General features: G+C 37.1%; 1 protein-coding gene across 1 annotated transcript in view; it reads left to right on the top strand.

Annotated features, from left to right (window-relative positions):
• GABRA4 (gamma-aminobutyric acid type A receptor subunit alpha4) overlaps positions 1-21,263 on the top strand; it is a 66,213-nt gene that overhangs the window by 8,279 nt on the left and 36,671 nt on the right. Inside the window, exons 3-8 of the mRNA XM_049632026.1 lie at positions 8,390-8,457; positions 9,463-9,683; positions 9,858-9,940; positions 12,490-12,633; positions 13,445-13,597; positions 19,888-20,147. Coding sequence (XP_049487983.1) covers positions 8,390-8,457; positions 9,463-9,683; positions 9,858-9,940; positions 12,490-12,633; positions 13,445-13,597; positions 19,888-20,147 — 929 coding nt within the window. The remainder of the gene's footprint in view (positions 1-8,389; positions 8,458-9,462; positions 9,684-9,857; positions 9,941-12,489; positions 12,634-13,444; positions 13,598-19,887; positions 20,148-21,263) is intronic.

Here is a 21,263-nt window from a genome sequence, read left to right as displayed (position 1 = left end):
TTGAAAGAATGGGAGGAGTCTTTGGACATTTGTATTAAATTATTGTACGGGGCAGCAGAGAAATGGGTGGTAAATGGAAGGAGAAGTACGATCAAGAGAGCCTTTCTATTTTCACTTATTTTTAATATTTCTAATGTTTATTTTTTTGAGAAAGAGAGAGAGAGAGAGAGAGAGAGAGAGAGACAGAGTGCAAGCAGGGGAGGGGAGAGAGAGAGGGAGACACCGAATCCGAAGCAGGCTCCAGGCTCTGAGCTTCAGCACAGAGCCTGATGCCGGGCTTGAACTCACAAGCTGTGAGATCATGACCTGAGCCTGTTTAAAAGTGGGAGAGATTAAATTATTTTTTTAAATCTGTGGGAATTGTGTCAGAGATACGAATGATATTGACAAAAGGGATTTTCGTGGATCCTGGGCATGAAAAGCAGGTTACGAGAGATGGTAGAGTGAATAGAAAAGTAAGAATGAGAGGCAATAATGGGTTTTTTTTCCCCAGAAGTTCACGATGTGAAAAGCAAGAGAAAGAGGGAAGGTTGCCTTCTTTTCAGATGAGAAATATCAGAATACATCTGTAGGGATCACCTAGTAGGGGGTACGTTAATATTACAATGGAGGGAAAGAATAACTGAGAGAAAGACAAGGGACTATAGAACCCAGAACACGAATGTGCTTTGTTCTTCTCTCAGTTTAGCAAAAAAGATGTACTGCTGCTCTCTATCGTATATTTGCCTTTTCTTTCGGGCAGGGCAAGGATATGCAACATGCCTTTGGTGTTTCCCAAAGTAGGCCCTGTAAACTCTAGATAGAGCCTATTTGCAACTTTATGGATATTTATTTAGATATTTCCCTGGGTTGTTAGTTTCCTTTTAGGTGAAAAATACATCAACCTGCATGATATTACTGCCTAGGCCTTTTGATTGTATTTATTTTTAAAAGCCTCTTGTGCACGGAATTGGATTCTGGATTAAAAATACTTGGTTCACCAATAACACCCATTATCGGTCCACACATAACCTTCTTTTTAACTACCCATCCATCTATGGACTCATTCACTGCGATAGAGTAGACACCAGTTCAATCATTAAACTGTACAACTTTGATAACTTCCATCCTGCTATGTAGTCTCCTTCATCTTTTCTCCCTGTCTGCCCCATCGGAAGCAACCACCGCTCCAAGTCCTTTTTAAATTATTTCATAGGTTTTCTTTGAATCTCATTTTGGCTCAATTTTTAAAATTTTAAATTAGGAAATGTATTGGCTTGGAACATGTTGTATATGAGCTTTTGGTGTTTTTCCCCCCCACTTAATTGTGTATGCTAAGGTTCATTCTTGCTGATGCATATTGCTATAGATCATTCATTTGACTGCTGTGTGATATTCCCACTTCATAGGAACTAGTTTATTCATCTTCTCTGTTGGCAGTAGGCATTTTGCTTGTTTCCAAGATTGTGTTGCTGTGAATATTCTGGCCCAAATTTCCTGCTGTAAATGTGCAAAAGTTTCTTTTGCATATACATCCAGGAATGGATTTTTCTGGATCTTAGTGTAAGTGGGAGTTCAACTTGATGAGATAATGCCAAACTGTTTTCTGTGGTAGTTTTACAAATTAAAACTCTCATTTACAATGAATATGAGATTCAGGATCCACAAACCCTTCAACCATACTTGAAATGGTTTTTGATTGTGAAATAATTAGAATTTTCTGATTTCTAATGTGGTTGGATGTCTTCTCAAACCTTTAATGCCTACAAGAATTTTCCTTCTGTGAATTGCATTTTCATCTTTGGCCCTGATTTCATTGTTTTTTTAAATGCTTTTCTTATTTATTTAATTACTTTAATTATTTAAAAAGGTGACCTGGATTGATAGAAGGATCATAGGACATAGGAAGCACTAATCTTTAATGTCATTTAAGTAAAACTCTATACCATTCTGTTTTCTCTGTGACATCAATGGATACCTTTTCTTTGTTTACCGGGCAGGAAGGCTAGCATTTCTGTATTTTTTGATGACAAACTAAATTATAGATTTCTTTAAATATATCACTCAAGATTCCTTGTTGTTATTGTACCTCCTAAATACGTTAAATCTCTTGAGTTTTGGAAATACATCAGCAGCGTTTTGTAAGATGTAGCTTGATGCATGAATTTAAGTGGCTGGAAAACCATAAATATGTCCTCAAATGCATAGCTGGGGACAAAATGTGAACAGGATTAACCGTTTCCATAATCAGCCAGACACATTAGGTCTTTTTCCTGGTGTGACAGCAAATTGGACACTGTTATTGGGCAAGAAATTAAATCGTTATATCCTTTGACCAGGTCTGTACAGCCGAAGTAAAGTTAATAGTGGAAAATTATCTCATATATTATTAATTGTCTTCCTACTTTGCACCCAAGTTAGAGTCATTAATAAGATGGGAATATTCCTTTGGATTTGATCTTAGTAGTCTTGGTTCTTTCTTTCAAAGACTATTGCAGATCACTTTGTTTGCCTTACAAAATGCCAATACATTTTGTAGATTAAAAATCACTTCCCTATTACCAAAGAAGTCAGATTTTTTAAATAAAATATGTCTTTGATGTTACACAAATGCATGTAACATTATGAGAAGTCCTTCCAAGCTCAAAATTATCTGGTTTCTATGTAATTATGCTCTTAGTAAGGTTGATTTGAACATCCTAAACAGTAGTGTTAGAGGAAGCGTCTCTAAGAATTGCTCTTAATTACATAGCGACCATTATTCATAGAAAACTGATTTATTGGAAACCTATTACGTTTAAGGCCGGAGATTAGTTCTGGGAAAAGATACAAATATAAATAAGACACAGTTTCAGCTTTAATCAGGAAATATTTTTAGCTTAACTGGTGTAACACATGAATCCAAGTAATTTTTCTTTTTGGGAAGTTTTTGAATCACTAGTGCGGTGATACTAAGAACACGGACACATAGTTATTGACCACCTAGTATGTGCAATGTGCTATGCTAGTTGGGAACTTCAAGGAGCCTTAAGATTTCATTTTACTGTTAAGGGGAGAAAGAAAGAATCAAACAAGCTATAATAAGAGCAAAGGCATAGAAAGAGCTGCAAGAACACAGTTCAGAACTTAAGCATAAACAAAATTTAGGTGTAACATAAACAAAATTGAGGAAATTTAGGTATGGCAATGTTATGTTGTAGATAGAAAATTATATAAGCAATTAATTATTTCTTATTTAATGATGTCATTAGCATACTAAAGCCAGAACATATTTTGGAGATCACTACAAGGGGGTTATAATTCTGGCTCTGGCTTATTATATTTAAATTCTGTGAGCTCAGTTTCCAGATCCATAAAATCCTCACGATAATATCACCCTGGGAGGGTATTGTGAAAATTAAATGAAATAGTATATGGAAAGAGGCTAGTATCCTGCCTGGCATGTAGTAGGCCTTCAATAAATAGAATATTATATCTCTGTTTATTGCTCTTTGGAAAAAAACCCATTCCCGGTGAGTTAGTTTCACACCAGCATGCCCACTGATCTGTCCACACTCCATCCCCACTGCCATATTCCCAGTATAGGCCACCATTATTTCTTGGCTAGGCTAATACAGCGGCCTCTTATAAGAACCCTTCTTCTACACTTGCCTCCCTATAATTTATTGTCCGTACAACTGACAGAGTGATTTTATAAAAAATATAATTCAGGTCACATAATTTCCTTACTTCAAACTCTCGATGGCCTCCCAATGATTAAGGGATAAAAATCAAACTTCCTCACAGCCTAAGGCAGAGCTGTACTGAATATCAGAGGCAGAAAACGTTGGGAAAGAACAGGGAAAAATTGTTTCTTTTGCATTTCTGTATTCTTTTGTTTGGGCTGCCATAACAAAATACTACAGACAGTGTGGCTTAAACGGCAGCAAGTTCAAGATGTCAGCAGAGGGTTGGTTTCTTCTAAGTCCACTCTCCTTTGCTTGTGGATGGCTATCTTCTCTGTCTTCATTCACATGGTCTTTCTTCTGTGTGGTTCTGTGTCCTAATCTCCTCTTCTTAGAAGGACACCAGTCACATTGGATTAGAACCCATCTTAATGACCTCATTTTAACCTAATTCCCTTTTTTAAAGACCCTAACTCCAAATACAGGTACATTCTGAGGTACCACTGGGGTTAGGACTTCAACATATGAATTTGGAAAGAGCATAATTCAGCCCATAACAACCTCTTTATGTGTTGCCCATCTGTCACTGGGATCTCTAATAGTTATTTTCCATGTAGTTTTAACAACTGTCACCATAAAGTGTAGTATAAATATGTTGCTTAAAAGATGCCACTTTAGAATATCAGCTCAGGGGGCGCCTGGGTGGCGCAGTCGGTTAAGCGTCCGACTTCAGCCAGGTCACGATCTCGCGGTCCGTGAGTTCGAGCCCCGCGTCAGGCTCTGGGCTGATGGCTCGGAGCCTGGAGCCTGTTTCCGATTCTGTGTCTCCCTCTCTCTCTGCCCCTCCCCCGTTCATGCTCTGTCTCTCTCTGTCCCAAAAATAAATAAAAAACGTTGAAAAAAAAATTAAAAAAAAAAAAAAAAAGAATATCAGCTCAGGAGCGGATCTCTGTCCCCTGACTCTGGTTTTCATTCTGTTTATGTGGCTTTCATTTCTTATCATTTTCTTCCTTACCTGCTTGGCCCCAGCCCCACTGGCCTCTTTCCTGGTCCCCGAGCACACTAAGGCCTCTCCCACCTCTAGGCTTTCTTCCCTAAAGTTCTTTATGCCTGTGATGCAATTCTCTCGGTTCCTCCAATGCCTCATGCTTACCCTCCAGGTCTCAGTTTAAAAGTTACTGCTTTGAAGAAGGGCTACAACATCTAGACTTTCCCAGTCTCTAACTCAATTACCAGCCTGTTTTATATCTCTTATGAATGACAAGATCCTCCCATGTAATTTATTTCTTGATTACTTATACTCAGACTTCTCTAATAGCACGTTAACTCCCTGAGGCAGGAAGCTCTTAAGTCTTGTTTCCCACTGAAGCACCAGGGCCTAGTATGGAACCTGGCACACAGCAGGTGCTCACTCAATAGATGTTTATTGAATGAGTGTCCAAATGAAATCTCTTTACCAATCATATCTTCAGAATCTAGCTTTGTCTGAAAGACCTATGTGATCATATAAAGCAAATACTGAATAATGCCACAAACTAACTCAACAATACTAGGATTGTAATTCTGAAGGCAAACATTTTTCAAGAATCAGTAAGAAAGAATTATGTAAGAATTTGAAAATAGCCATTATTTGGGTGCCTGGGTGGCTCAGTCAGTTAGGCATCCAACTTCAGCTCTTGTCATGATCTTGCAGTTCATGGGTTTGAGCTCCACTTCAGGCTCTGTGCTGCCAGCTCAGAGCCTGGATCCTGCTTCAGATTCTGTGTCTCCCTCTCTCTCTGCCCCTTCCCCATTCACACACTCCTTCTCTCTCTCTCAAAAATAAAATAAACATTAAAAAATATTTAAAAAAAGAAAATACCCATTATTATCATGGAATCATTATAACTATAAGAATTAGTATAACCCCATGCACCTTAATATAAATTTGTAAGTAAAAATTACGTTGGCCTAATTCCTCTCCTACGCTTCCCTCACTCCCATAGAACACTTACGGTCTTAATATTTTATAGGACATATTTTGGTAAATACTATTCTAGAAATCAGATGAGCATTGTCTGTAAACTAGAACAACGTGAACAGCATCACCTAGGAACCTGTTTGAGATGCAAATTACCAGGCTCCACTTTAGGTCAATCAGCAAGTGTAGGGTGGAGCCCAGCATTCTGTGCTCTAACAAACCTTCGAGGTGATTCTGATTCAGTTCCAATTTGAAAACCACTGCCCTAAATTGATCTTTGAAGTAACTTTTAATTTCTCAAGAATCTTGTCAAACAACAGTTCAGTTGTCAGGACATATGCAACCTTAATTGTTCTAAGTAACTTATCTCCTTTGCTCTGACATGCAGCGACTTAATGCTTTTGATACTTTAGCAGTTGTTAAGAAGCTAGCAGAATAACTTGTCCCACTCTTGGACCACTTTGAGTTAAAAGCTCTATTTTCTAAAGTTCAACACACATTATCAGCTTCTTGGATTGCCTATCTATTCCTGGAACATTTTGGCTTAATGAGCTTATTGCTACCATGTTTTTGTTGTTGTTTATAATTGCTCATTCAAATGAAAATTCAGTTAACTTCTCACACTTATTTTCTCTGCTTTCCAAAGGTGTTATTATTTTTTTTAATGCAAACTCATTGGGGCGCCTGGGTGGCTCAGTTGGTTGAGCGTCTGACTCTTGATTTTGGCTCAGGTCATGATCCCAGGGCCATGGGATTGAGCCCTGTGTCAGGCTCAGCGTGAGCATGGAGCCTGCTTAGGATTCTCTCTTTCCTTCTCTCCCTAGCTCATGCTCTCTGTCTCTAAAATAAAATTTAAAATAACCTATTTATAAATGAAAAAACCTCTGATAGATCAATCGGATCTGTACCTTTTCTTTCACTATACTTACAAAGGGTATGTTTTTCTCTTTTAAAAAATATATTTATTTATTCTTTGGCGCAGGTCACGATCTCACAGTTTGTGGGTTCAAACCCTGCGTCAGGCTCTGCGATGACAGCTTTGAGCCTGGAGCCTGCTTTGGATTCTGTGTCTCCCTCTCTCTTTGCCCCTTCTAACTTGTGCTCTGTCTCTCTGTCTCTCTCTCTCTCTCTCAAAAATAAATAAACATTAAAAAATTTTTAATTAATTAATTTATTTTGAGGGAGGCAAAGAGAGTGTGAGTGGGGGAGGAGGGGCAGAGAGAGAGGGAGAATCTCAAGGAGGCTCTGCACTGTTATCATAGAGCTGGATGTGGGGCCCAAACTCACGAAACTGTGAGATCATGACCTGAGCCAAAATCAAGAGTCAGAAGCTCAACCAACTGAGCCATTCAGATACCCCTATTTGTCTTAAGATAGTTATTCAAGAAAGAATTTCTAATTCTCCTTCAAACGATTTTTTTTCCTGTGGCTCAGTCTTCATCCTATACAGGCAGAAATATTCTGATTCATTTTTATGAGGATAACTTTAGACCTAGGGCATTAAGCTATACTAACTGTTATTTGTCTTTTTCTTTTTCTTTTTTTTTTTTTTTTTTGGCATAAATCCAATTGTCCAACCAGTATCCAAAGGAAATAGTGCCTCTTGATAGCAATGTTATTCTTTCCAGTATGGAGTATCTAGCTTCTGGCCATACAATGGTATAAACCATCATTTAAGGAAATGATGTTCAAGAGGGCAACAATTTTTTATTTTTATTAGGAATAAAAAGGTATATATATCATAATGACTATCATTATTGAGAGCATTATGTTCTAGAGACTGGGGCAAGTCATTTACATTTATTATTTTACCTAATACTCATTAAAACCTTAACCTATTAGGATTCATGACTTGACTAAGATCGTATATTTAAAAAGAGCCAAATTTAAATTCCACAATTCCTGATTTTAAGCACCATGCTAAACCCAGATTGTAGCAATTTTCCTTTGTCTGAAATCTGTGTCAGCCCCATTATCATGATGCTCCCGCCTTTCCCTTCTGCCAAACACACCCATGTATTTGTTTCTGAACCAATCCTATTTACACCTAGGAAAGAATCTCAGTAGTGGCGTTTATCAGAAGCCAAGAGAAACTACTACTTAATAAGTACTCTTATGAGAGAGTCACTGTGTTCAGGGTCTTATGTGAGCAATTTCACTTGATCCCTATCGGTAGTCTTGCTTGATATGTGTGATTGCTGCTTTTGAGAGGTTCAGTAGCCTGCCCTTGATCAAACAGCTAGTAGGTGGCAAGAGGTGAATAGGTCTGGCTTGTAGGAGAGTTTGTCTTTAATCTCAGTTACCGGTGGATGGTGTGCCTACTGTTAAAGGTACCATGAATCATTTTTGTGCTCTTATTTAAGTAGAATCCTCAGCTTTCCAAAGACGACCATTATGGTTTTCCTCCTCCTCACTCTTGTGGCTAAGTTCCCTCTTTTTAACAGCTCGCTTCTTTACTAAGGGCCAATCAGACGATGGACTATAAAAAATTACAAAGGCTAAGAGTTTTTGTTCCCTGCACTGCCTTTCACAGTAGTGCCCGGTAGGTGATGTATTTCTTTAAGAAACAATGTTATCCTAAGTAATTTTTTTTTTGCCTGTAAATAAACACTGCTTTCTGGTTCTATTATTCTTTTGTCTACATTTTTTTTTTTGTAGAGGTGCATTATCTCACTAAATATTTAAGATGCCAGTAAAAACATGATATATCTGTATTTGCTCTATTCTCCTTGCCTGTAATATTGGTTTTTTTTTTTTTCACTCCTATTTACTTCATACCTACTAGGTCCTGTTACAGAAGTAAAAACTGACATATATGTCACCAGCTTTGGACCTGTTTCTGATGTGGAAATGGTAGGTATTTAGGCAACTTCATGTACTTTTTGCCTTTTGAAGAAAACATGCAGAAGAGAGGGCAAATAATATTTATCTTGTTGTTAATCGCACACAGCTAGAAAGTCAAAGAGCCTCCTAATTAGACTTAAAGGTTTATAAGGATAAGACATTGAATTTACATTTCAGCTCTAATATTTGAGTATTTTTTGGTTTGGAGTTATTCTCAACAAAGAAAAAAAAAACTTACTATTACTTGTGTCAGTGGCACAACCTTTTATGTAGTGATTTTTTTTTCCTTAGAAAATTATTGAAGTGGAGAATATTGAAGAGTGTAATTAGTTTTTGTATAAAACTATATTGTAGTCCTAACTGCATTTAGTACTCCATGTTGGCCCAACTGCTCACGACTTGCCCCCCCCCACCATGCCTTCTCTTCCTGCCTCTCTCTCATACTTACAGAGGTTAGAACACCAAACACTGGTCACGATGAATTCATCTATTCAGTTGTGCCCTCTAATATTAAATATATGTAGTTTAAAGGTTAAAGGACCTACTTTACCTTTTTTCCTTGGCCTTAGGCTCCTCGGCTAATTTTAATAAATTTTGTGAGTATAAAATTGCTTTTTACATATTTTACTTGTCTTAGAGATGCCTACGATTTCATGATTAATAATACAATGATATTTGTTACACGTTCACTAATTTTGCTACCTGGTCTAAAGCACAACTGTAATTACTTTGTGCTGGTAGTTTTATTAAATTATAGTAATTAGTCTTGAATGATTCATGTGTATGGTAATTTATTTACCTGATGAAGTAGAAGATTAAGGTATCAAGATGGACACAACATGCTTTAATTGCTGAGAATCATTTAGCTCCATTGATGTAAGAACATTTCTGCTCCTATTAATTTAGTTTTTATTTGGGTAGTTTTTTTTTTTATGAGTGGGATAGAGGCTAGAATTTAATGCATATTTATGTGTAGTCATCTGTGATTTGAATGTCACAAACTAATTTCCCTAGGAATACACAATGGATGTGTTCTTCAGACAGACATGGATTGACAAAAGACTAAAATATGATGGCCCCATTGAAATTTTGAGATTGAACAATATGATGGTAACAAAAGTGTGGACACCTGATACTTTCTTCAGGAATGGAAAGAAATCTGTTTCACATAATATGACAGCTCCAAACAAGCTTTTTAGAATTATGAGAAATGGCACTATTTTATACACAATGAGGTAGTCATTTTTTTCTTTTTCCTTCTTTCCTTTTTATGCTTTCTTCCATTCTTTCTTCCTTCTCTCTCTCCCTTCTTCTGTCCTTCCTTCCTTCTTTTCATCCTTCTCATTTTAGGTGTCTAAAAAATCATTTTTAAAATGAGAGTTAATTTTAATCGCATTTTTCCATCATAGACTCACCATAAGTGCGGAGTGTCCCATGAGATTGGTGGATTTCCCCATGGATGGTCATGCATGCCCTTTGAAATTTGGAAGTTGTAAGTTACAATAAAAGTATTGTTAGAATTTATTAATATCTAACGCAAGCTGATATCTATATATGTGCACAATTTTCCATAATCCATAAATCATTGTTCATGACAATAACTGTCCAAGATTTGACTTTTAGGAGACTCTATTTTACCTAATATATTTAAATAAAGAAGTAAAAACAGCCCCTTTTCCAAAAACCAAAAATCAATTTGGACAGACAGCCCGGGTAAACTGACTCATAAATAATAGGTTGGTGGTCAGTGGTGAAATTAAGGACTTCTGAACTCCATGTGTTGGTGGTGTAACAAAGAAAGTACAAAGGATTTTTAGGGGGGGTGGGGGAGAGGGAGTAATTTAACATCATCTGTTACAAGCAGAATTCTTTATGGCAGATTTGAAAAAAGGTCAGAGAGGTTTCAGGTCTTCTTGAAATGACCAGGTTAAAATAATATCAGCAACACTGTTAGAACCCAAGTGGCTGAAGCATGATGAAAGCATCATAAGAGATATGGTCTGATATGTAGACAGATCCAGATCATGTAGCATCTTATAGACCACATTAAGGATTAGATTCTATTGTAAATGCTACAGAAAGACTTTGGAAGGTTTTACTAGGGGATTTGGCGTTCTTTAACATTTTACAATTTCATTTCAGCTTTTCTATGGAGAATGGATTGTAGGGAGACTAGAGTAGAAGCAGAGAAGAGTGGGAGGCTATTGCTTTAGTACCATCAAAGATGGCAGTGGCTTAGAGAAGGACGGTACTAGAGGAGAAGCTATGAAGTAGATGATTTGCAAATGTTTTGTGGAGGTGAAGGCAAGAAGGTGAAATGAATGGGGTAGTAAAGAATATGGAATCCCTTCCCCCAAGCTCCCTTTACCTGAGATGGTGGAAAAATGAGATTGCTTCTTCTAATGTGTGCCTCAAATATTTGATTCACTCAGAAGCTACCAAAAACAGGTGCTGGCTTTTATTATTGCTTTGGATTCTTAGTGCACTGATTGTGAAACTGTTGCCTGCTCTTACCATTGTGCGTAACTTAATGAGAACTGGCATTCACCATTCTTTGACAACCCCTAGTAATCACAGTGTTTGGTGAGCTAGGTTAAAGCTAGAGAGTCATTTACTCGCTGACCAGTGACTTAATGAGAGAAAATTAAAAAGATACATAGACAGAAAGGGCGATCTCACTGGGGCATAATTAAAATCCATTTGTACTGTAATAATTTAAATTCCCCTACAGATTGTTCTTATCTATGGGAAGTTCTTTCCCGCCCACCCACCTCTGCTGCCCATCGAGAAGCACTCTTCGGAGTGACTTGAACATAGTTGGCACCAGTCAGGGTTTGTACTAGATAAAGAAATCACTCCTTGGAAGTTGGTTTGTTGGGTTGGGAATTAGAAAGAGACATTTTTTTATCGCTTTCACCCATTTTGCCCACGCCCCCACTTCCTACCTCAAGTATTGAATCATTAAGAGAAAGGTTATTCTACCAAGTTAGGATAGCCAAGAGAAGAATACCTGATTTAAAATATCATGGGCAGGAACATAGCATTCAGGGTCTTTTAAATGTATGATGAAGCATGAATACACTTTAGGAGAGAAATGTTGACACATGACTCTATACTGCTAAATGACAACACAAGCCTCCTAGTTTGTTTTGAGAAGCTGTTTGTAAAAATAATCTCCCTAGGTATCAACTCTTGTAGAATTAAACTTTCACTGAGGACCTACTGTGCTGTAGTCACTTTAGGAAGGTTTGTGGAGGGAACCGATTCATCTTGGTTCTTTTGAACTTATTTGTGTGTGAGCCAAGCTATCTGTTGTGGGTAGACTGGTCAGCAGGCAGCTGGTTTCCATTTGAGTTGAACACCAAATAATAGGAAATGGGCTTAAATTGCCTCTGGGAGGGATTTGTTGAAGATGGAAAGAAAAATGTCCTGATTGTAAAGAGTTTAAAGGTAGTGGAACTGGTTGTGTAATTATATTCCCTGGAGAGCTCCACAAACAGCAGAGCCAGTTGTCACTGCCGAATTGTTCCCAGAAGGCACGGGGACTGCCCAGAGGCAGTGTGGAATAGGTGACCCCTGGAGAGCTCTCCCAACAGTAGGGTTTGTTTTTGTTTTTGTTGTATTATTATAGACGGCATCTGGTACATTTCTAATTGGCAGAGTTGCCGTAGGATGGAAGGAGTCAGTGTTGGTCAAGCCCTGGAAGTGAGTGAGAATGGAAAGAAGTATTTTTTGGGGGGAGGGGTATTATTTCCGCTTTTCAACTGCTTCTCCTATTAGTATGGAAACACATCCAAGTGCCTCTCCTCCAATGTTAATCTCTCCTCCAATTCTCGACATAAGAGCAAGAAACATGCTGAGTTGCAAGACTGTTTATTTAATCTCTACAGTTTTCTAAGTCTTAAACGTGTTTTAAAAATCATGATTATTGTTTACTTTTATTCCATCTTTCTTGAACATGTGTAATATTCTTAAATGTTGACCATCAGTGCTGATGGGAAAGGACCACTGACTTTAATCACATTCTGGGCTCTCATTCAGATGCATATCCGAAGAGTGAGATGATTTATACATGGACAAAAGGTCCTGAGAAATCAGTGGAAGTTCCAAAGGAGTCTTCCAGCTTAGTCCAATATGACTTGATTGGGCAAACTGTGTCAAGTGAAACTATCAAGTCCATTACGGGTGAGATGTTTAATAATTAAAATCAATATGCTACTTGGCATTCATTCTCGAGCCTGCAAGTGGGACTGAAAACAGATTCTGGGATTTGAGTCTTCTGAATCCTGGGCTTCAGAGTCTGAGAATAAGTCTGCCGCTTCCTAAGTAACTTTCTTAATTTTTGCTTTTCAGATGTAATATTAAAAGTACTTATCAACAGCCATTAGAAATCTTACAGTTTGTTTCCCTTATTAGCTTGTCTAAATGCCCATAAAATATACCTGAACTCAGGGATGTTAACTATGGTTCTATGTTATATGTTTCTCTTTGTATTTTTCTTTATATATATATATATATATATATATGTATGTATATATATATATATATATATATATATATATATATATATATAAAACATTTAGAAATATAGCTGTTTCTGAAAACTAAGGCAGTATTTTCAAACGTGTGTGTGTTTCCATTTTTTTTTTCCTACTGACTTTCCATAAAAGTTCGGTCTAAATTCTGCTCTTAGAAAATGCTGAAATTGAATGGTAATTGCTTTTGCAGTACTGGACCTTCAAAATAGACAGCGCTGCAAGAATTTTTTAAAAGTTATAGCTTAATGTATTAAATGGCTTCATCACCATATAGAACAATAATTGTGTTCAGGGTCATTTTCCCCATAGTTAGGAACTATATATTTCTCAGTTTGCTTGCTATGCACAACAGATAATTCTTTGTCTAAAATGCTCTTTTCGGCTGAAATATGATTATGAAGTTATTGACTAATTGCCTGCATAACCAATAATCCATTTTCCTCATGTTTTATTTCTAGGTGAATATATTGTTATGACAGTTTACTTCCACCTCAGACGGAAGATGGGTTACTTTATGATTCAGACATATATTCCGTGTATTATGACAGTCATTCTTTCTCAAGTTTCATTCTGGATAAACAAGGAATCAGTTCCAGCTAGGACTGTGTTTGGTAATTGAGATTCATTTTCTTGGGTATTTTTTGTCCACATTATATTTTGATCACGATTCATGGGAATAGCTCGTAGACATAATTTTTTTTTCTAAGAAAATATTAAACGGTAATATATCAAGCTGTATTCAGAAAAGAATCACATAAGCTTTCCATTTTTTCCCAGCCAAGACGAATAAGGCTTGAGGGGATATGGACAGTCTATCCCTTCCTTTGGGGCCCCATCAGATTTCTCTTATTAAGACCCGGCAGATGAAGACCAAGTGTGAAACTGGATATGATTTCACTTTTGATGACATTCTTGGGCTCCTACCTTAATGTTGTGTAATTGAATTAAAATCATATCTAGGTGTTAAAATGAAATACACTGGGAGCTTACAATAAAACAAATAAAAGTCATGGCTGAATACATATGAAAGCCTTAGAAAAATTTGCCTTTTAATGAAGAGGAACAAAGTGCAAGTGGTTTAAATGCATTGAGTTGGATGGTATTATACGCCTAGTTTATTAGCTTATTGTTATATTCTAGTTACATCTTTTTTTCTGAACACACCATATTTTCTTCTTTTCATTTTTATAGTGGCTTTCTATAGATCATATTCTAAGCTATATGAGGTCCAGAACACATCAGTTTTAAATTTTATAGCTCTTCATAAGTCTTCTACATATCAGTCATGCTTTTAAATAATATAATTAGTTATAATGGTATTTATGTAACTTAACAAATTTCTCTATTCTTTTTCTATTGATTGTGAGTAGCACAAGCATTCAGTAGCAGGATAAGAAAGAAAATGTTCCCAGTTGCTCTGGACTGGAGGTATAGTCCTCACAAGAGATGTCAATCTCCCTTTGCTTTTTCTAGTTACTAGGATTAAGGCCACGGGAGAATATTCCTTATCATACAAGAGCTGAGGGGATGGATGCTGGTGAGAAGAAACTGGGGGAAGAAGGAGCTTCTCATCTCACTTCCCCATCCTTATAAAGAACTCATAAGGTGTCTTAGTGTCCTCAGTGCACGTGAATGTGAGGACATTTTCCATAGACACTGCACCCACCCTCCTTTAGTCTTAGGTTTACTCAAGAACCCTACTGGGGAAACCACTGCATAAGGTCAATCCTGGGGGCAGGGTATGACCCCAGGAGGGTAGTGAGCAGGTATCATGGTACTGCCTCCTTCATAGAGTTGCAAAGGTTCAGTTAAAGAATAAACCCATGTTGCAAGTGTTGAATAAATTTTACCTATTAAAAACGTATGTAAAAATGAAACAGAAAATAACAAATCTAAGCTTTGCACCATAACAGATTGGGGTTTGAAACTGGAATCTGGCACTTATTTTCTCCATCCATATACATATCCATGCTAATACATCTCTCTTTCATAGACTAGTGAGGATGTGGATTTATGTGCGGTCCTCATCACAGGGCATATGGTGCACTTAGTACATATTAGTTACTCTCTCTCATACTTCTCTGACAGGAGATTTATTTTGTTCCGACTTGATTTCCTTGATTTTTAGTTGCTTTTTCAAGAAAACATATATTGTTCTGTTGTGTAATTCCAGGCACTCTGCTAAGTCCTTTATGCTCATTGTCTCATTTAGTGCCCATACTAATCTTGGGTGTTTCCATGTCATGTTGAGTCAGCCTGACTAGGCAGGAAGTACCTGCTGAGGCTGAGCAACAGACCAAAGCTCTTTAACTTTCCCTGGCACCAATAATATCAATATTTCAGGAACTATTTCATTGATAATAAAAGTAAAATCACTTATTTTTATCATCTTTTTTCTGTGGTCTTAAAGAACACCTAGAACAGAAAATACTGACCCATCACTTGTGCATCTGATGAAGGTATAATAGTATCTTAATACAGATTCTGCAGCCAAGGTTCTAACCACTAGGTCTGCCACTGATTTGCTGACAAACCATCAGTGAGTTGCTTCTGCTCTTTTCCTCATGTGTTACAACAGGATACATGGTTGTACCTACTTCACAGAGCTGCTATGAGGATTAAATAAATTAATTTGGATAAAGCACTTGAAGGAATGCCTATCACACAATGCATTTTATTTAAATGTTGATTATTATAAGTCTACCCTGCCACCTACCTCATTTGAGACCACCACTTTATGTTTATTGTGATTGTTTGATAAGCTTTGGGTGCTTTTTGGGTTCAACACAAACTGGTAGCCACTGTCTCACTTGTCCCCAAATAATGGAAATCGCCAGTGGTGCGGAGAAGGATAACATTGATCACAGCTGTAGCCACCCAACATTTCCTACAGATTTCTTGATAACACAGACACTGTAAGGAAATTAAGTAACATGTAGTAAGGATAAGATGTGCCATCTTGTGTAATCTTCACAATAGCTCAGCAAGGTAGGTGTTATTAATTTTTCATGGAGAAGCAAAATAACTCAAAGAAATCGAGAAACTTGTATAAAGTCACCTACTTATAAGTGATGGACCCAGGACAGTTTCTGTCTAACTTTGAGAACTCTGCCATTTCTACTCTGTCATTCTGTCTTCACAGGAAGTATGATGTGGGCACTTGTGGGGTATTCCAGAGCTACTGAGTGAGATTGTATGGATGTGTGCTGAAGATAATTTGTGGGTAGCTTTTTCCATTTGAACTGTGACATTTGCCTGTCTTGAGCTTGTGTGCCGAGATGTTGGTTTTGATTGACCAGGGAAATTATGCACAATAATGAAGTCTTGAAATGTCTAAGATGTGTCAGAATGGTAGTTATTAAATTGTTCATTGAGGCACTGAGATGGTATTTTCTTAAAGAAGTTAAGTTTAAAGTGTTTGGGGGATCATTGGCAATTTATTTCATATGAGATTCAAGTAAAAAATTCATTCTGGATTAATATTTTTTCCCCTAATTTTCATTTCCCTCTTCATTTAGGGAGAGAATTTGCTGGGTCAGAGATATCACTAGAAATCATGCAAAAACAGACTCCCCCTTCAAAAAAATTTATTAGTGTAACTATGAGAAGCAGAGTGTGCTACATTCTCTCCAAAGGCCTTCTATCTGCAAAGTTGCATGCCTTTAAGTCTTCTAATTATTCCAGTATAGTAAAATGTTAAACCAGAGTAAATGCCAGCTGGCATGTCTAAATCATTACTAGTTCATTTTCTTGGAGTGGCCAGCCAAAAATTTACTCTTGTGCACAGTCTTAGCCCACTCTTCCACGTCCTCTCCCAGCTCCCGGGCCAGCCAATATGGTACATATTCAGCATTATAAAAGCAGGTACTGGCATCAATACTTGAATGTGTCAAAAAAAATCCTGTGGTTGTTGAAGTGTTTTGAGGGTAGATGCCAGCAAAGCCATTTAGAGCAGATGCAATGTCTTCCTAGATGCAGAGGCAGCATGGCTTCTTCTCCAAAGGGTTGGCTTCTGTTTGCAATTCTTTTAGTATTTATTGAACCAAATGCTCTGTCTAAAAACAGCTGTAATAAGCACATTCCTGTCATGCTAGTGCTTTCTTTAAATTTGATCACCAGGCAGACAGAACTTTTTAATGTCTAAAGAAAAGGATGGCAACTTCAAACACTTAGCCAATTGTTTATGCAGGCTACCTTTCCTAACTTTGCCAATAGTCAGGAAAGATGAACCATAGTATCATATACCCTTCAAGGGCTATTCTACAAACTTTAAAACTAAATTGACTCAAATCAGTGAAAAGGGAATGGAAAGTGGCCACATATCCAGGATTTTTTGCATTTATGTCCCTAGCATAATTTAACATCTTCATGAAACTGGGGATTTACCCTCCTTAATGATCAGAAAGTAATTTTGGGGTTCATGGCTCAATAATTGCATTAATATCCTACTTACTTACATTAACAAAGGAATTTCTTTCTATGATAGCAGGAGAAGATGAAGACCATTACTTGAGGTCTGAGGGAGAAATTGTTCTAGTACAAGAAACAAATGTTCAAAGCAACATGGGAAATCCCAAATTGCTTATAGTTGGGTTTGACTTTTCCTTTTTTGTTATCACATGCTGTGTGGAATTTTCTGAGTTCTGAGTAGTATTCTTATTTAGGCTGCACTGTTCATGTTTTATTCCCAAGTGTTTTCAGCATAGTTTTTAGTAGGGGCAGTAAGGAAGTTGTAGAACATGTTTGAATTCTTAATAGACCATTAAACTTATATTTTTATGAATAAGAAGAAAAATTTTGATTTATTTTCAAACTATGTAGCTAAAATTTTTAAAATTAATTTACATTTCATGGGCAGCATGGGAAAGCTGCCATTTTTTCTGAGATTCAAAATGGAGGCCTAAAAGTTCTAAGGTCTCTTTCTGAAATGAAGTCCAATAAATTCCCAATACTCCATTTTCTAGCTATTTTCATATCTCCTTATTTCACCAAGCATACATTTTAAAATCTTTTTTAGACAAATAAAACTCTAAAAAAAATCACCATTATTTTTTTTAAAAGGGAATACAACCAAATCCTCAAATTTCTTTCTCTGTTTATGGAATATTTTTAAAAGATCTATAGTTTATATACTGTAAGTAGCTTTAATTTTTTTATGTTCCAAAATTGACAACTAAGAGAGGGAGGACTAGAGAAAAAAATGGGTTGGTGAGGAGGTGAAAAAATGAGTTTTTATTTCTTATGCATTGGTCATGTATCCAGCACTATATGAGGTATGGTCTGTCCTGAAGAAATGTTAGACATTTATGCCCTCAAGGAGGCTACACTAAATCAAGTTGTGGAAACAGGCTTACATACATGGAATAATTAGGGAACAAGGAAGAATATAATTAAATGCTGAGTTGAGGAGACAATATAATTTCTCCCTAAGCTCAAATATTATCATTCCTTTACTGCATGGGGCTCACTTTTTCTTCAGTTTGACATGTATTATTTGGCTTTCAACTAAGGATTGACATGGATTGGAATATATAGTTTAGGTGTGTCCATCATCATCATCATTATCATCATCATCATCATCATCATCATCATCATCACTATCTTCCTCCTCCTCATCCCCCGACATCTGGGTGTGTCAATTCATGAGCTATCCTGAGCATTATATAGAATGAGTTTAAATGGATATAGTAAATTCTCACAGAAATTTCCAAGCTTAACTAGATAACATAGATTAAATATACAGATAGACAAAGATGCAGAAAGAGTCAACTATTAGCATCTTTAAATAATGCATTTCTCTATAGTTCTCGTGGCAAGTGGAATTTTTATACTGAGAATGGGGACTAACCTTTTTTTTAGGTTGAGGAGAAGGCTTCCCTGGAAATGATATGCTTTGGAAGCCTGTTGATGAAAGAGAAGTACTTCTATTCCTGTTGCAAAGATTTTCCTGCCTACCACGAACTGATGCATGGTAGATGTCCAATATTTAAAACAAAATTATTCTAGAAATCAATTTTTTCAGAAATCTACATGTACTGCCTTTTATAAATTAAGCTCTTTCACAACTAGATTATTATTATTTTATTATTATCTTAATTCAATAGGTAATATTCACTTAAGGATTATAAATATCTATAATTCATGCTTTTTCTGGTAATGATTCTCAATAGCAATGGGCCATACCTATCCCAGAAATTTTGATGGTCCAAATTACAATGCTATCAACTTCTCACTTCTGGTTGAGAATAAGCACTTCAATAAGTCACACATCCTGTTAGATGGATGTGTTGACTTTCTCAGGTATGTAGGCTCAGATACTAATACCAATCCAATATATGACAGGTGCCTTATATATTTGTAATCTTTATAGCAAACCCAATAGGTAAGTATCAAATGAAGCCCAGTGAGTTTTCCTTACTTAATCCAGGTGGCACTGAGCCAATGATTAATATAGAGGCAGGATTTTAATTATATCTGTGTCTTACTCAAAAACCTGTGCTGGAGCGCCTGGGTGGCTTAGTCGTTTAACCATCCGACTTTGGCTCAGGTCATGATCTCACCGTTCGTGAGTTCAAGCCCCACATAGGGCTCTGTGCTGACAGCTCAGAGCCTGGAGCCTGCTTCAGATTCTGTGTCTCCCTCTCTCTGCCCCTTCCCTGCCCACGCTCTGTCTCTCAAAAAATAAACAAACATTTAAAAAATTAACAAAAAAACCTGTGCTAATTTCACTGACCCACTAGGATTCAAATCTTCCACTAAAGATGGTTTGGTTTGAGATACTGAAAAATTTGTAACCCCTACCCCACCAAATCCCTAGGTTTGTTGGTTTGTTGGTTTGTTGGTTTGTTTTCATAGAAGTAATGGTAAAGTATTTTGTCTCTTTGCTCTTTTGCTTTTGAAGGAATAACCACAGTCCTCACCATGACCACACTGAGCATCAGTGCCCGGCATTCCTTGCCCAAAGTGTCCTATGCTACTGCCATGGATTGGTTTATAGCTGTCTGCTTTGCTTTCGTATTTTCCGCACTTATTGAGTTTGCTGCTGTCAATTATTTTACCAATATTCAAATGGAAAAAGCCAAAAGGAAGTCATCAAAAGCCCCCCAGGAGATCCCAGCTGCTCCAGTGCTGAGAGAAAAGCATCCTGAAGCACCTCTACAGGTATTTGACTTAATCTCCTTCAGTTTAAGATTTCAACTTTCTGGGCAGATTTGCATTGCCGGGGAAAAACTGAGAATTTGAAAATCCCAATAACAATTTGTGAGTTATTTAAAGTCTGGAAAAATATAAAAGGATAATTGTAAATTTCAACTTTAACACGGTGATTAATGGCCTAAAAATTAAACAGATTTGGACGAGCTAGATTTACGTGGAGCTAGTTGTTTGTAACTTGCTGCCAGAATTAAAAGAGTTTTGACAGGCAAAATCTTAGGTATACTCTTAAGAGGAACCTATGGATATCTTTGAGTGGGTTGACAAAGCATTTTGGTAGAGTTCATTGAACAAAATAAAGCAGCGGTTCTTAACATGATCCCACATTAGCACTATCCCGTGGGGCTGGATGGGGCCTGTGCCCTTGTATTAAACGAGAAAATGAGACCGATAAACAAAACACCCATAGTTGTAGTCGATGAACGCCAAAGACTGAGAATTCTTATCCTAAGGGAACAGACCTAAAAGGATGTAAAAACCTAAGAGCTACTGTAATTTACATTGAGCACATTAGTGATTCTGCAATAAAAAATTAAACCACAAGTAATGGTTTAAAACTCTTTTGCCCAAATCACAGTATATATAATGATCGACTTTATTGTGTGTAGATAATAACTTATTCCCTGTATTTGTTAAATCATTCATTAATTCCTTCATTTTCTAACTCCAACAAATACACATTCATTGCCAACCACGTGACAGACTCTGTTTTGGTCTGAGAATCAACAGTGTACATAACCCCCCTCCTAAACAAATATCCCGCTCTATGGAGCTTACATTTAAGTATGTAGAATGAGGAGAGGGAGACAGATGGTTTAAAATCATCTGCATAAATAGGGGCACCTGGGTGGCTCAGTTGGTTAAGCATCAGACTTCCGCCTAGGTCACGATCTCTCTCAGTTCTCTTGCGGTCCATGAGTTCGAGCCCCGCCTCCAGGCTCTGTGCTGACAGCTCAGAGCCTAGAGCCTGTTTCGGATTCTGCCTCCCTCTCCCCCTGCCCTTCCCCCGCTCACTCTTTGTCCTTCTCTGTCTCTCAAAAATGAATAAATGTTAAAACTTTAAAA

Source organism: Panthera uncia, chromosome B1 (assembly GCF_023721935.1).
Source record: "Panthera uncia isolate 11264 chromosome B1, Puncia_PCG_1.0, whole genome shotgun sequence".
NCBI classification, from domain to species: domain Eukaryota; kingdom Metazoa; phylum Chordata; class Mammalia; order Carnivora; family Felidae; genus Panthera; species Panthera uncia.
Note: the sequence above shows the minus strand (reverse complement) of the source record. Positions and strands in the feature narration are given on the sequence as shown.